The sequence below is a fragment of the Heloderma suspectum genome, chromosome 6 (assembly GCF_057233095.1).
Source record: "Heloderma suspectum isolate Gila_16-S chromosome 6, 16-S_ref, whole genome shotgun sequence".
NCBI classification, from domain to species: domain Eukaryota; kingdom Metazoa; phylum Chordata; class Lepidosauria; order Squamata; family Helodermatidae; genus Heloderma; species Heloderma suspectum.
In genome coordinates this window covers 9,999,535-10,013,056 of record NC_139463.1, presented here as the reverse complement: position 1 = coordinate 10,013,056, position 13,522 = coordinate 9,999,535, and the positions used below count along the sequence as shown (strand labels likewise).

At 46.2% G+C, this 13,522-nt stretch overlaps 1 protein-coding gene across 1 annotated transcript in view; it reads right to left on the bottom strand.

The window, feature by feature from the left end:
• The window catches only part of SORL1 (sortilin related receptor 1), a 126,047-nt gene that overhangs the window by 92,127 nt on the left and 20,398 nt on the right, over positions 1–13,522 (bottom strand). The window contains 3 exon segments of the mRNA XM_084803601.1: positions 632–793; positions 4,117–4,242; positions 6,930–7,046. Of these exon segments, the coding sequence (XP_084659727.1) occupies positions 632–793; positions 4,117–4,242; positions 6,930–7,046 (405 nt within the window).

The following is a 13,522-nucleotide window of genomic DNA, read 5'->3' as shown; positions in this document are numbered from 1 at the left end:
ATTTCCTACAACTTACTTTGTACTGTGCCCCTGGCTCTACACTGTTATTGCCTCCCAGTGGTGGGAGGGTGTCACAACGTTGTGATGTCATAACACGAGGTAAGATGACAACAAGCATTCTATCTTTTGGGGTCAATGGGCACATTTTGAATTTTGAGAGCATGTCATGGGTGCTCTTCAAAATGGCTGCCATGGTGGGAGGGGGGAGGGGGTTTGCCCATTCATAAAATGGCTGCCATGGTGGGCATGGCCGGTCACAGAACACTCATTTCCCAGAAGGTAAACTGGTGAGGCTAAAAGAAAAGTATCTTGCCCAAGAACCTGATATAAGGAGAGCCTCCTGAAAGGCATAAGTGGGAAGGCAGTTTCCCTCCTCTGTCGTTCAAGCATGAGGCTTCTCTGTGCTGCCTCTGAGGCAGCGCAGAAGGCAGGGAAGGTCAGTTCTCCAGGAACCAACCTCAGAGCGTGGAATCCGAGGTTGGTTCCCAGAAAACAAGATATCCTATGGCTGTCTAGCCACTGACTAGCGGACATAGGATTTCTCACCTAGGCATTTTTCAAATGGAATACCTTGTTCCCTGCCTAGAAAAACAGCAACATAGAGCCACCAGGACCATCGAGAGCTGCTCACCTGTTGGTTGGGGTGGGACCGATCAAACCCCAAGACAAGGTTCGGAAGCCGGCTGTGCAGGAGTAGGTCAGCTGCTCTGAATGGAATTGAGAAGCCCTGAACAGTCTTGCAAAAGTCCGTTGTGAGCCACAGGTACTGAACGTAGGCATCGACAAAAATATACTGAGGAAGGGAAGAAGAGCAGAAAAGGAAAACGAACTTCATTCAGCCATCAAAAGTTGTGCACCGACATTGCCAAATAGAGGAGGGTGTGAAAGGTGCAAAGAATGGGGGAGACAAAGCGCTGGATATTTTTCCATAACTTTTCTTACCTCTTTCTGTGGTCACAAGCGCATGTGGATGCAGCAAATTCTCTGCATTAAGGAGCCCTGCTGCAGGTTGTGCAAAACGCCAGCTTCCAAACTGTCATCAGGGGCCAGTGACTTTCCACATCCATTTTTTTCTGTGCTGAGATGACACCTCCCCAAGTGTTGTCACGGATGGGCTTCAACAAATCCGCTTGCCACAAGAAGTGTGGCACCGCCCCATGGACAGTGCGACACCACGCCTTCACTTTGAAGCTGCAGAGGTGGGTGGGAATCACCCGAGCCATCCCAGCCGGTTGTTTGGCAGCACACAGGGCCAAACTGGCAACCCCACTCCCACTGACCTTTCCTGCGGGACGGGGGCTTGACCAGGATGGATAACTACCATTTTTGGACCAGCTGCAGAATCCATATGGGCTGTAGAGGATTGTGAAGCATGGTCAGAGCAAGGGTGTTGAACCTCTGTCAGCCCAAGGGGTGAGCTCCACTCTGGAGAAACTCTCAGGGGCCGCGTTCTGGTGGTGGGCGGGGCCAAAGGCAAAAGGGGCATGACCAAAAATACCACCCTATTTTAGCTTAAAGCTCTTACTGACAGTAACTAAGCCTTAGGAGAGGCATTTCAAGCCTACAGGAGGGGAGAAAATCTGCCCTAGAGCAGGGAAACCATAGAATGATGGGTAGTCTGGGGAAAGGGGGTGTGGCCTATGGGAACACTGGGGAGCTGAACTGGGACCCCAGGTGAGCAGACGTTCTGCACCCCTGGTCTACTTCAGCTGACAAGCCATTGCTCTGTATGAACCAACCAAAATGCCAAGACTATCTTTACATGTAAGTTAAGGGTGCAATCCCAGGCAGGTTTAGACAGACAAACGTCCTACAACTCCCAGCATGCCCCAGCCAGGCTGGAGCATGCTGGGAGTCGTAGGACGTTTGTCTGTCTAAACATGCCTAGGCTTATGGCCTAGCAACCTTTTTGTTTACACAAGCATTTGGTTCCTGACTTGTTGGTCTTCGTGTTTTTAGCCTAGGTTATTATACTTGGATTTTAACTATTTCAGGGAGCAATCGTATGGCCACTTGACAGCATCTGGGAGGCCACAGAATATTTCCGATTCCCCAATCTGAGGTCAGAGACAGTGCTCTGTCCTCAAAGAGGGGAATCAGAGCTCTGCCCCCCTCCCCACCCCCTTGCAGCCAGCGCAGAAAGAACTGCGCCAGCTGCCTCTCTGAGGTTGGGAACCTGACCTCGGAGAGACAGTAAAGAGTGTGTTCTGGTGGGAGGGGAGGGGAGGAGACTGGGGAAAGCCTCCTTCCCTCCCCCTCCGGAATGCCCCAGCTAGATGGGAGAAAAGGCCTGTCTAGCAAAAATGCAGAGCAGGAGAAACAGGGAGGTGACAATCGCCTCCAGCGCTCCTCCCAGTCTGCACTGGATGCTCATAAGCCTCCAAGTTCAGGGGCTTACAAGCATCGAGGGCGTAAACAATAGGATTGCGCCCTGAGTGTGGCAGTATGATTTTTAATGTTGTTTCACAATATTACTATTGTGAAACGTCCTGTGCTTTCGGAGGGTAGAAGAATTCGAAATAAATAAAAAGATCCCCTCTTAGGGACCTCTTAAACACATGGGAAAACTTTTGCAAACTATGCTTCTGGTTCGGCCAGTGCGCCCCAAACATTTGAACCTCGGAGTGTGTGTTTTTATCTCCCTGGACTAAAACTAGAGGAACATTTCCCTATTACACTGAAAACGAGAACACGCTTTTTTTCCCGACCAGCTCCCAGAAGAATAGGTTATCACCTGTGCAGCTGCTGTACAGAACGGTTAATATTGCTTCCAAGTATCCCCCTGTCTCTTTTCTGCCCATCGAAGTCAGGGTCCAAGGATTGGGCACAATTTTACAGGCAGTGGTAAGGCTCCTGGACAGGCCATCTGTCAGGGATGCTTGAAGCTGGACAGCCACCTGTTGGGGATGCTCTGACTTGGACTCCTGCACGGAGCAGGGGGTTGGACTCGATGGTCTTGTAGGCCCCTTCCAACCCTACTATTCTATGATTCCTGAGATTCCACCACACTTGTCAACGTTATGCGGCCGGCATCAGAGAGTCCAGTTCGGCCTTAGGCCTCCCTTTAGGACTGTATCCCTCACGAGGGGGGTGGGGGGTAGAGATCAATGCCACACAGGGCCTCCCTCCTCCAAGGGGCATTGTGTGGTGGAGGTGACAAACTCAGTGGCCTAATTTTTGCAAGGCACGCTTCAGCTCTGCTCATGCTCGGGGAGAGCAGACAGTTTGGGAACCATTGCTGTGTAGTTTACAGCTGCCACAGCAGACAATTGCTCAGCCTCCGTTTGTGGGTGTGTTGCGAGAGAGAAATTAAAAATTAACAGATGGGAGGCTTTTGCTTTTCATTCTCGTCCCCCAACGCCCCCCTTAGAAAGTACTCAGTCAGATTTCCTGCTCAAATGCAATTTATAATCCTTGGGAGACCAATATTTTCCCTTAGCTACAGAAACCCGTTAATATTAATCAAACGTCTTTTTTAGTTACTGTGATTTGTACTGTTTTGCCTACATGAAACATCCACAGGCCCTTCTCAACAGAATATGGTAGAGACTGCGCTACAGAGATCAAGCTATGAAGCAAAGATTTACAGAGGTGTGCAACCTTAAATGACATTTTCAGCACAAATGAAGATTCGTTTCAAGGTAAAACTAGACCAGGGGTGCAGAAATTTTGAAAAAAAAAAACACATTATAAAAATAATAATTAGCATGTAATGATCAATAACAGCAGTGATCCAATAACACTTAACAATCCATCAAAGTACCAAAAACAACAGCAGCAAAAGATCATTTGCTGACGTTCGGTGATATCACGTCAAATGCTCCATCATGACTCATGATGTCATTCCATTCACAACGTGATCCCCAACTGGGTGAGATCACCCATATGACTAACTCAGGATGGAGGAAGTGGCATTAGCGAAGGGGGAAACTGGCACCAGGGGATGGGGAGCCAAATACCTGCATCATGTAAGTCTTTTTTCAGGAAAAAAGTTGACCCTGCCCAAGTTTCAACCCCAAAATTGGAATTCGGAAATATTCAGGACCCCCTTTCTTAAAACTAGGAGATGGCCAGGTGAATCCTTTGTTTATACATTCTCACTTTTTTATTCCTTACCCTTTTATTGTCGGCTGGGCTGTGGTAGAACTGAGCGATCACTGCTTGGCTGGTGTTCCCTGGGCCAAAATTGAATTTCTCCGATATCTTTTTAAACATTTTCCCATAGTCATAAGACACATAGACCTAGGAAAGAAAGATGCCAAAGTTACAACCCGTACCTCAGGTCATCCTGGAGCTCTTTTTTAACAACAGGAAAGTTGAGCAACCTCCTTCTTTAAAAGTCCGGAGACAGGAACGGAGCTGCCATAGCACTACGTTGGGTTTCCATTGTACAGGGCTATGGCTGCTACCTCTCTGCTTAACAGCAGGAATAAGAGAGCTTCTCATTATTATTCAGGAAACCATGCAAACTATGGCTGTTGCTCATCCTGGCAGCAAGTAGAAAGGGACGAGGCGGCAGCAAGGAAGATCTGCAGATTATGGGATGGGCATCTTCTATAGCAGGGATGAGCAGAAAGTAGATCTCTGGATGTTTTGGACTTCATCTCCTAACTTTCCTGAAAATTGACCATGCTGGCATGGGCTTCTGGGAGTTGGAGTCTAAAACATCTGGAGATCTACTTTTTTGCCCACTGTTGTGCTACAGTACAGTACCAGGCTCTTGTTCCTGAAGAGCCATTTCAGAATTATGAGTAATGTCAAGAACTCCATTTTCTTTTTTTGCTCTGTGTGTCTGACTCCATTTGGCCAGGATGTAGTAGCACGTAGCGATGCAACCACCTGCACATCTGTCATCTCGAGTTGACTCCAGCCTCAAGGCCAGACTAAGACCCAGTTTATTGGATTGAATGACATCAGCTGCATCCCTGTGGGAACTTTTACCCTCCCCTACGGGGTTTGGGAATGCTGCTCCAGTCAGCCTGTGATTGGCTAACCAAGATCTTCCTTGAGTGATTGGGGTTTGAGCATAAAAAGAGGGGGCTTGGAGCCACCTGCTTGTCCTCGTCTTTGTGCTTCAACTTACCTTCGGGCATGTGACTCTCTGGATCCAGGACTGGGCCCTGTCCTATTGGAAGACCCGTACTTAGGTAACATATAGGGCAGATTTAGGAATTTTTGTTGTTTCTGCCTGAAGTACTGTTTCCAAAGGTTATTCTGGTTCTTGAATGCCTTTTTAGTCCTCTCCCAAATTCCCTTGTAAATAAACTTAATGCCTACCCCAAGAGTTGTGTGTGCTTCCTTCCAAGTAAGCCTTGCTACTAAATCTTCTGCTTGGTTAATCGCTGCTGTATAATGTTTCAGGCTGAGCATAGAAATAGGGTGTAGTGGTCTGAACCCCTATTTCCTAAGTGTCAAGAGTGTCCTGCAAGGTCTGAGAGTCCCCTGACTCAGACCATGGTGGACATAACGTGTGGTGGCAGTCTACCTTAGCAATTGTTTGCCCCTACCTACACTGCTGGGAGCTGGGGCAACCCCCTTTCTCCCTTCACAAGTAGCATTATTATTATCTTTAGTCTTTTCAGCATAGCATAAGCAAAAAAGGACAAGCTCCCTTGGGGAGCTTTCAATCTAAAGTAAAACAATGGAGAAGTTGGTGGGAAATACCATGCTTCTGAAACTTAAAAAAAAAAATTATATTGAACTAACATACCTTAATTATTTTGTAATCCCGAAGTTAGTTTTTTTTTTTTTTTTAAGTTTCTTTGACTGAGGTGGCTTTGCAAACCAGATATATAAACCAGCATGGCTCGCCCTGAAGCAAAAGCTCCAAAACAAAAGCTGTCAGGCATTCAATTCCAGCGCTTTGCTTAAACCAGCCTTTCCCAACCTTGACTACTTCTCCCATGATCCCACGCCAGCATAGCCGGAAGGAAGTTGTGGTACAGGAACATCTTGGGACCATGGCTGGAAAAGCCTGGCCTGAAACCTCGCTGCGGGCTCTCTGGCATCAAAACGCTTCAAAGGCATCCCTCTCCCCATGACTCACTCTAGTTCCACACCTGGCCAGGACCAGCGCATCTTGGGATCCTCTCCCATAATTCAGAAGCATGCCTGGCCGCTAAGAGGGAAGAAGAAGCTCACAAGAGATGCTCCCGGGGAGAAAGAGAATGCTGGGAATTTAGGGCGCAATCCTATCTAGATACGCGGCCGCCTCCAAACTCCACGGCGACTGCCTATCCAAAGCAAGGCAGGAGAAGCACAGGGGGGATTGTTCCCTCCACACCTCTCCTGCCCTGCTTTTTCTGCTAGACAGCTGTTTTCGACTGTCTAGCCGTGGGGCGGGGGGGGGGGCAAGCGGGAGAGGAAGCTGCTATATGACACGTAGGATGTGTCATACAGGCAGATCCACTCTCCCCACCCCAGAACGCCCCTCAGCCCCTCCCCTTTTCAGGCACTCCATGCTCTTCTTCCGAGCACAGAGGATGGGGCTTCTCTGGGCTGCCTCCAAGGCAGTGCGGACATGGGGTGAGGTCAGTTTTCTGGGAACCGACCTCAGAGCATGAGCTCCAAGGTCGGTTCCCGGAAAAACGCATATCCTATGGCCGTCTAGCCGCTGTCTAGCGGTCAGAGGATTGCTCGCTAACTCTTTTTCTCAGGAGGAGAGATATTCAATTGTAAGTTTCCAATAAGTTCTTGATGCCTCCAATTTCATGTGAAACTTCTATGTAAAGGTTGTTTTTCAAACACTATTAGAACCCTGCTTCTTCTTTTTTTAAAACTTGCTTTAAGTGCAAAAGAAAGCAGTAACATTAATTAGTGTTAAGAAACCATTTGGTCAGAATTTGATTTGCTATCATATTTTCCTCCCTAAAAATGAAAAAAAAAAAAAAATAAACACCCCAAAACAAAACATCCACACGCATACTTACATCGCTTAACTTGGGGCCCAGCAAGGCTAAGCTATCCCGGGCCAAAGCTACAATCACGTTGCTCTTCTCTCCAGCCCAGTGAACCACCATCTGGTTGTGTGAATCGTTCAGGCTAACCTGGGGAGGGAAGGAAGGAAGAAAGAGCCCTTATTAAATGAATACACCAGCCATGCTGGCTGGAAATTATGGGAGTTGCAGTCCTGACACATCTGGAGGGAGCCAGTTGGAGAAAGCTGGAACACACGATGTGAGAGATGCAGCATTGGGAAAGATGAACTGGGACGCTTGTAAAGCTTGCTTTTTTCTTTCTTCCCTGTGAGCAAACAAGAGAAAGGAATGGGAGAGTCTTTTCTTTATTTGTTTACTTTTTTGTTTATTTAAGAGAGCAATCCTAAGCTCACAGGAAGGACAGCCGAGGGGATCCTGCAGCTCTCCTGTGGAGAGGGAGGCTCCATGGGTGTAGAGCAAGGATGGGGAACCTCTAGGATTTGGCAGTTCCCCATCCAGCCTGCCAACTTCTTCCCGCAAACCCATCCCCTTTTTCTGGAGGAGGATCACATACCCCACCTTGGAGGATAAATGTAAGCAATAAATAAATGTGTAATAGATCAGCTGTAGCCAGTAGAACCAGTCATAAAGGGTGACGGGATTTGCAGTCTAACAACAGCTGGAGATTCACATTTCCCCACTGGCACACCAACCTAAACTATTCGCAGGGAATAATTTGATTCACAAAGGAAAAATATCATCCAACATTCTACAACGTTTTGTTTCCTGGGATTTAAAAAAAAACACACACACCGAAGAACTGGTTTCTCTCTGCTCCATCGTCACTCCGCTTCCTCAAGTCTCTGGCTCCTGTCCACTCCATTCCCACTACTACTTCATCAATAGTTCCGTATCATGAGGCAGGGACCATCTCCCACAAGGCAAGCCTGTTTTTTATATCATGTGGAAGGAGACACTCGAAGAAGGCACTCTTGAGACAAGGCAAGGATGGCTACAAACCCACATTTCCAACCTCACCCTTGCTAGAAACCCCTCACTTACTGTACCACTTAATTCCTCTTTCATTAAAAACCCACAGCTGAACCACCTATGCTCTTTAGAAGCGGCTCAAGTATTAATGCATGTGAAACACTCCAAACATTACAAACAAAAAGCAAAGTTAAACAGCTCTCAGGAAAAGCAACACTGCAGCTTGCGGTTGTGAGAAGAAGCCCAGCGGGAATGCCCTTGCCTCTTCGGGTTACATCAAGACAAGTCCAACCCCACGGAGAGTCTTTTGATGCTCAGCCTTGATCTCATCAGAAAGCTGCAATCAAGGGTAATGAGAAGTGAAGTTTCACTTCAAATGGAGTTTTTGAGTTCTAGGCCTTACTGACAACTAAAAAAGAAGCGGAACGTCAAATCAAGATAGTATCCACCCAAGGAACTGAAGAACTGAAATGTGAAATTGCTGATCTTTAAAAATATGTAACGTGCCCTGAAGTCCGGCCTCCATAAGAGAGGACTGGAAAGCAGCCAATGTAAGAACCATTTTTTTTAAGAAGTTCTGCCTTTTGTTCCCATCCAGTGATGTGACAGAGAGCCCCCAGAGTGATCTGAAAGCTCAACAGGTTTGCATGGGAGAAGGCAGTTCTTGGAGTATCCTGGTCCTAGAACATGGTCATCTAAGGCTTAGAGGATACTCCAGTCAGGAAACTAAACAAGTTTGAGCAAGAACTTTGTCTTGCTCAAACAAGAACAGAACAGCAACATGACCTCTTGACTCCACTGAACAATGAAGTCTAGTACCACCTAGTGACTACACTATATATTGACAGTATCCATGCAGCCATTACAGGCTTAAAATCTTAACACCAGCACTTTAAATTGACCAAGAAAACAAACAGATAACCAGTGCAACAACGTCAGAGTTATACGTTTCAGTCAGCTGGCCCCATATGGCTTTTCTAAGGACCACAGTTTGAACGAGTTGCAGTTTCTGAAATGGTTTTAAAGGCAGCTCCAAGTAGAAAGTATTGCAGTAGTCTGTTGTTCAGTCGTTCAGTCGTGTCCGACTGTTCGTGACCCCATGGACCATAGCATGCCAGGCCTTCCTGTCCTGCACTCTCTCCCGGAGCGTGCTCAAGTTCATATTCACTGCATCGGTGATGCTATCTAGCCAGCTCACCCTCTGTCGTCCCCTTCTCCTTTTGCCTTCAGTCTTTCCCAGCATCAGGGTCTTTTCCAGAGAGTTTTCTCTTCGCATTAGGTGGCCTAAATATTTGAGCTTCAGCTTCAGTATCTGTCCTTCCAATGAGCACTCAGGGTTGATTTCCTTTAGGATTGACTGATTTGACCTCCTTGCAGTCCAGGGGACTCGTAAGAGTCTTCTCCAGCACCACAGTTCGAAAGCATCAATTCTTCAGCGCTCAGCCTTCCTTATAGTCCACCTCTCACAGCCATACATTACTACTGGGAAAACCATAGCTTTGATTAGACGGACCTTTGTCAGCAAGGTGATGTCTCTGCTTCTTACTATGCTGTCTAGGTTGGCTATAGCTTTCCTCCCAAGGAGCAAGCGTCTTTTAATTTCATGGCTACAGTCACCGTCTGCAGTGATCTTGGAGCCCAAGAAAGTAAAATCTGTCACTGCTTCCATTTCTTCCCCTTCTATATGCCAGGAAGTGATGGGGCCAGATGCCATGATCTTAGTTTTTGTAATGTTGAGTTTCAAACCAGCTTTTGCACTCTCCACTTTCACCCTCAACAAGAGGCTCTTGAGATCCTCTTCGCTTTCTGCCATTAGGGTGGTATCGTCTGCATATTGGAGGTTGTTGATAATTCTCCCGGCAATCTTAATTCCGACCTCTGATTCATCCAACCCGGCGTTTCTCATGATGTACTCTGCATATAAGTTAAATAAGCAGGGTGACAGTATGCAGCCTTGTTGTACTCCTTTCCCAATTTTGAACCACTCGGTTGTTCCATGACTGGTGCTTACTGTTGCTTCTTGACCCTCGTACAGGTTTCTCAGGAGACAAGTAAGGTGGTCTGGTACTCCCATCACTTTAAGAATTTGCCACAGTTTGTTGTGATCCACACAATCAAAGGCTTTAGCGTAGTCAATGAAGCAGAAATAGACCTTTTTCTGGAATTCTCTTGCTTTCTCCCTGATCCAGCGAATGTTGGCGATTTGATCTTTAGTTCCTCTGCCTCTTCGAAACCCAGCTTGTACTTCCGGTAGTTCTCGGTTCGCATACTGCTGAAGCCTAGCTTGTAGGATTTTGAGCATCACCTTGCTGGCATGTGAAATGAGCGCAATAGTGCGGTAGTTTGAACACTCTTTGGCGTTGCCCTTCTTTGGAACTGGAATGTAAACTGACCTTTTCCAGTCTTGCGGCCATTGTTGAGTGTTCCAAATTTGTTGGCATATTGAATGCAGCACTTTAACAGCATCATCTTTTAGGATTTTAAATAGCTCAGCTGGAATACTGTCATCTCCACTAGCTTTGTTGTTACTAATGCTTCCTAATGCCCACTTGACTTCACTCTCGAGGATGTCCGGCTCAAGTTCAGTGACCGCACTGTCATGGCTATCAGGGACATTAAGATCTTTCCTGTATAGTTCTTCTGTGTATTCTTTCCACCTCTTCTTAATCTCATCTGCTTCTGTTAGGTCCCTGCCTTCTTTGTCCTTTATCATGCCCGTCTTTGCACAGAACGTTCCCTTGAGATCTCCGATTTTCTTGAAGAGATCTCTAGTCTTTCCCATTCTGTTGTTTTCCTCGATTTCTTTGCATTGTTCATTGAAGAAGGCCTTCTTGTCTCTCCTTGCTATTCTCTGGAACTCTGCATTCAGTTGGATATATCTTCCCCTTTCTCCCTTGCTTTTCACTTCCCTTCTTTCTTCAGCTACTTGTAAAGCCACATCAGACAGCCACTTGGCTTTCTTGCATTTCTTTTTCTTTGGGATGGATTGAGTTGCTGCCTCCTGAACAATGTGACGGACCTCCGTCCATAGTTCCTCAGGCACTCTGTCTATCAGGTCTAATCCCTGAAATCTATTCCTCACCTCCACTGTATATTCAAAAGGGATATGATTGAGGTCATACCTGAATGGTTTAGTGGTTTTCCCTACGTTCTTCAATTTAAGCTGAAATTTTGCAACAAGAAGCTCATGATCTGAGCCACAGTCAGCTCCAGGTCTTGTTTTTACTGACTGTATAGAGCTTCTCCATCTTTGACTGCAAAGGACATAATCAATCTGATTTCGATATTGACCATCTGGTGATGTCCATGTGTAGAGTCGCCTCTTGTGCTGTTGGAAAAGAGTGTTTGCTATGATCAGCGTGTTCTCCTGGCAAAACTCTATTAGCTTTTGTCCCGCTTCATTTTGTGCACCAAGGCCATGCTTGCCTGTTATCCCGGTGATTTCTTGACTTCCTACTTTAGCATTCCAATCCCCTATGATGAAGAGGACATCTTTTTTTGGTGTTAGTTCTAGAAGGTGTTGTAGGTCTTCATAGAACCGATCAACCTCAGCTTCTTCAGCCTCAGTGGTTGGGGCATAGACTTGAATTACTGTGATGTTGAATGGTTTGCCTTGGATTCATCCTGAGATCATTCTATCGTTTTTAAGATGGTACCCCAGTACTGCTTTTCCCACCCTTTTGTTGACTATGAGTGCTACTCCATTTCTTCTAAGGGATTCTTGCCCACAATAGTAGATATGATGGTCACCTGAATTAAATTCACCCATGCCTGTCCATTTTAGTTCGTTGATTCCCAAGATGTCGATGTTCAATCTTGCCATCTCATGTTTGACCACCTCTAGCTTACCTTGATTCATTGATCGGACATTCCAGGTTCCTAAACAATATTGTTCTTTACAGCATCGGATTTTCTTTTCACCACCAGACACATCCACAGCTCAATGTCCTTTCGGCTTTGGCCCAGCTGCTTCACTCTTTCTGGCGCTACTTGGAAATACCCTCTGCTCTTCCCCAGTAGTATATTGGACACCTTCCGACCTGAGGGGCTCATCTTCCGGCGTCATCTCTTTTAGCCTTGTGATACGTTCCACGGGGTTTTCTTGGCAAGAATACTGGAGTGGGTTGCCATTTCCTTCTCCAGTGGACCACATTTTGTCGGAACTCTCTGCCATGACCTGTCCGTCTTGGGTGGCCCTGCACGGCATAGCTTATGGCTTCACTGAGTTACGCAAGCCCCTTCGCCACAACAAGGCAGTAGTCTAGCCTGGAGGTAACTGGTGCTAGGTTCATTTCCTGGAGCAGATAAAAGGCACTTCTGGCTACTGCTACTCCTTCTTCATCTGAAACAGGGGTGCACAACCTTTTTGGCCTGAGAGCCAAATCCAGTTTTGCCAGGGCTGGAGCGGGGGGTGTCCAGGTACCACACACAAACTCACAAGTGCATATACACACACATACAGTGGGGTGGGGGGAAGACACACAGACACACCCAGAGCCGGATTCAGGTTGCTTCAAGATTGCTGAGGAAGGGAAAAGACAGCAGTTGCTTCCCTGCCCCAGAGCTCTGGACATAAGTGCTGTTTTTCTCTAAACATTCCTCAGAGATCAGAGATAAGCAAGGGATAGGAAGTATGTCATGGCAGCTGATGCAGGGGACTCTGGCAGGCCATCAAAAATGGCTTGGCAGGTTGCATGAGGTTCACAGGCAGCACTTTTCACACCCCCAATCTAGGAAAACCTACATTCTTGCTCCTTTAGGGGGAGTGCAAATAGAACAGGTTGTACAGGTTGCACATCCTCCCAGATTGCCAGAAGCCCTAACAGGATAAATTATTGCTTTAAAATTGTTAACATTTTACACATTTATATAAATAAACTAAAAATGTAACCTAGTCTGTCAGCAAATGGAGAAAAAAATACTATGGCATTGTTACTTGTGCATTACATTTATTCATTCATTCTTTTCATTTCATTTCTATACTGCCCAATAGCCAAAGCTCTCTGGGCGGTTCACAAAAATTAAAACGAAGAAGTACAGAATAAAAACAGCATAAAGTATAAAGGCTTAAAACTACATTTGACCTCAATAATACTGACTTCCCACATTTTTTGGACCAAAAGCCATTACTTGCACAACATTACACTCTGTAGCAACAGTACCTTTCATTTGATACCACACAACCTATATTCGGTGTGACTTTAGTAAAATAAAACAAGTCATTTCACTGAATCACCAGGCGCCATTTTGTTTTTTAAGTAACTCCACTTTCCAAGGATGTGAGTAGTCCACCATTGAAATTTATGTCCTGAAAACTGGCACACTCCCATGTTTGTGTCACAAATGGCTCACAGGATTACATTTGCTGAAAGACTAGGACCTCTGTCTTGTTTGGATTAAGTTTTAGCTTGACCCAAACAACTGCATTTCACAGTATCACCGGTTTGGAAAGAACCAGAAAGGTCATCTAATCCAGTCCCTTGCTGATGCAGTAAATCTTCTGCTATTGCATCCCTGACAAGTGGCCATCCAGTCTCTGCTTTAAAACCTCTAGCAACATAGAGTCCACCACCTTCCAAGGCAGTCATACTGCTCAACCCTCCAGGAAATTCTTA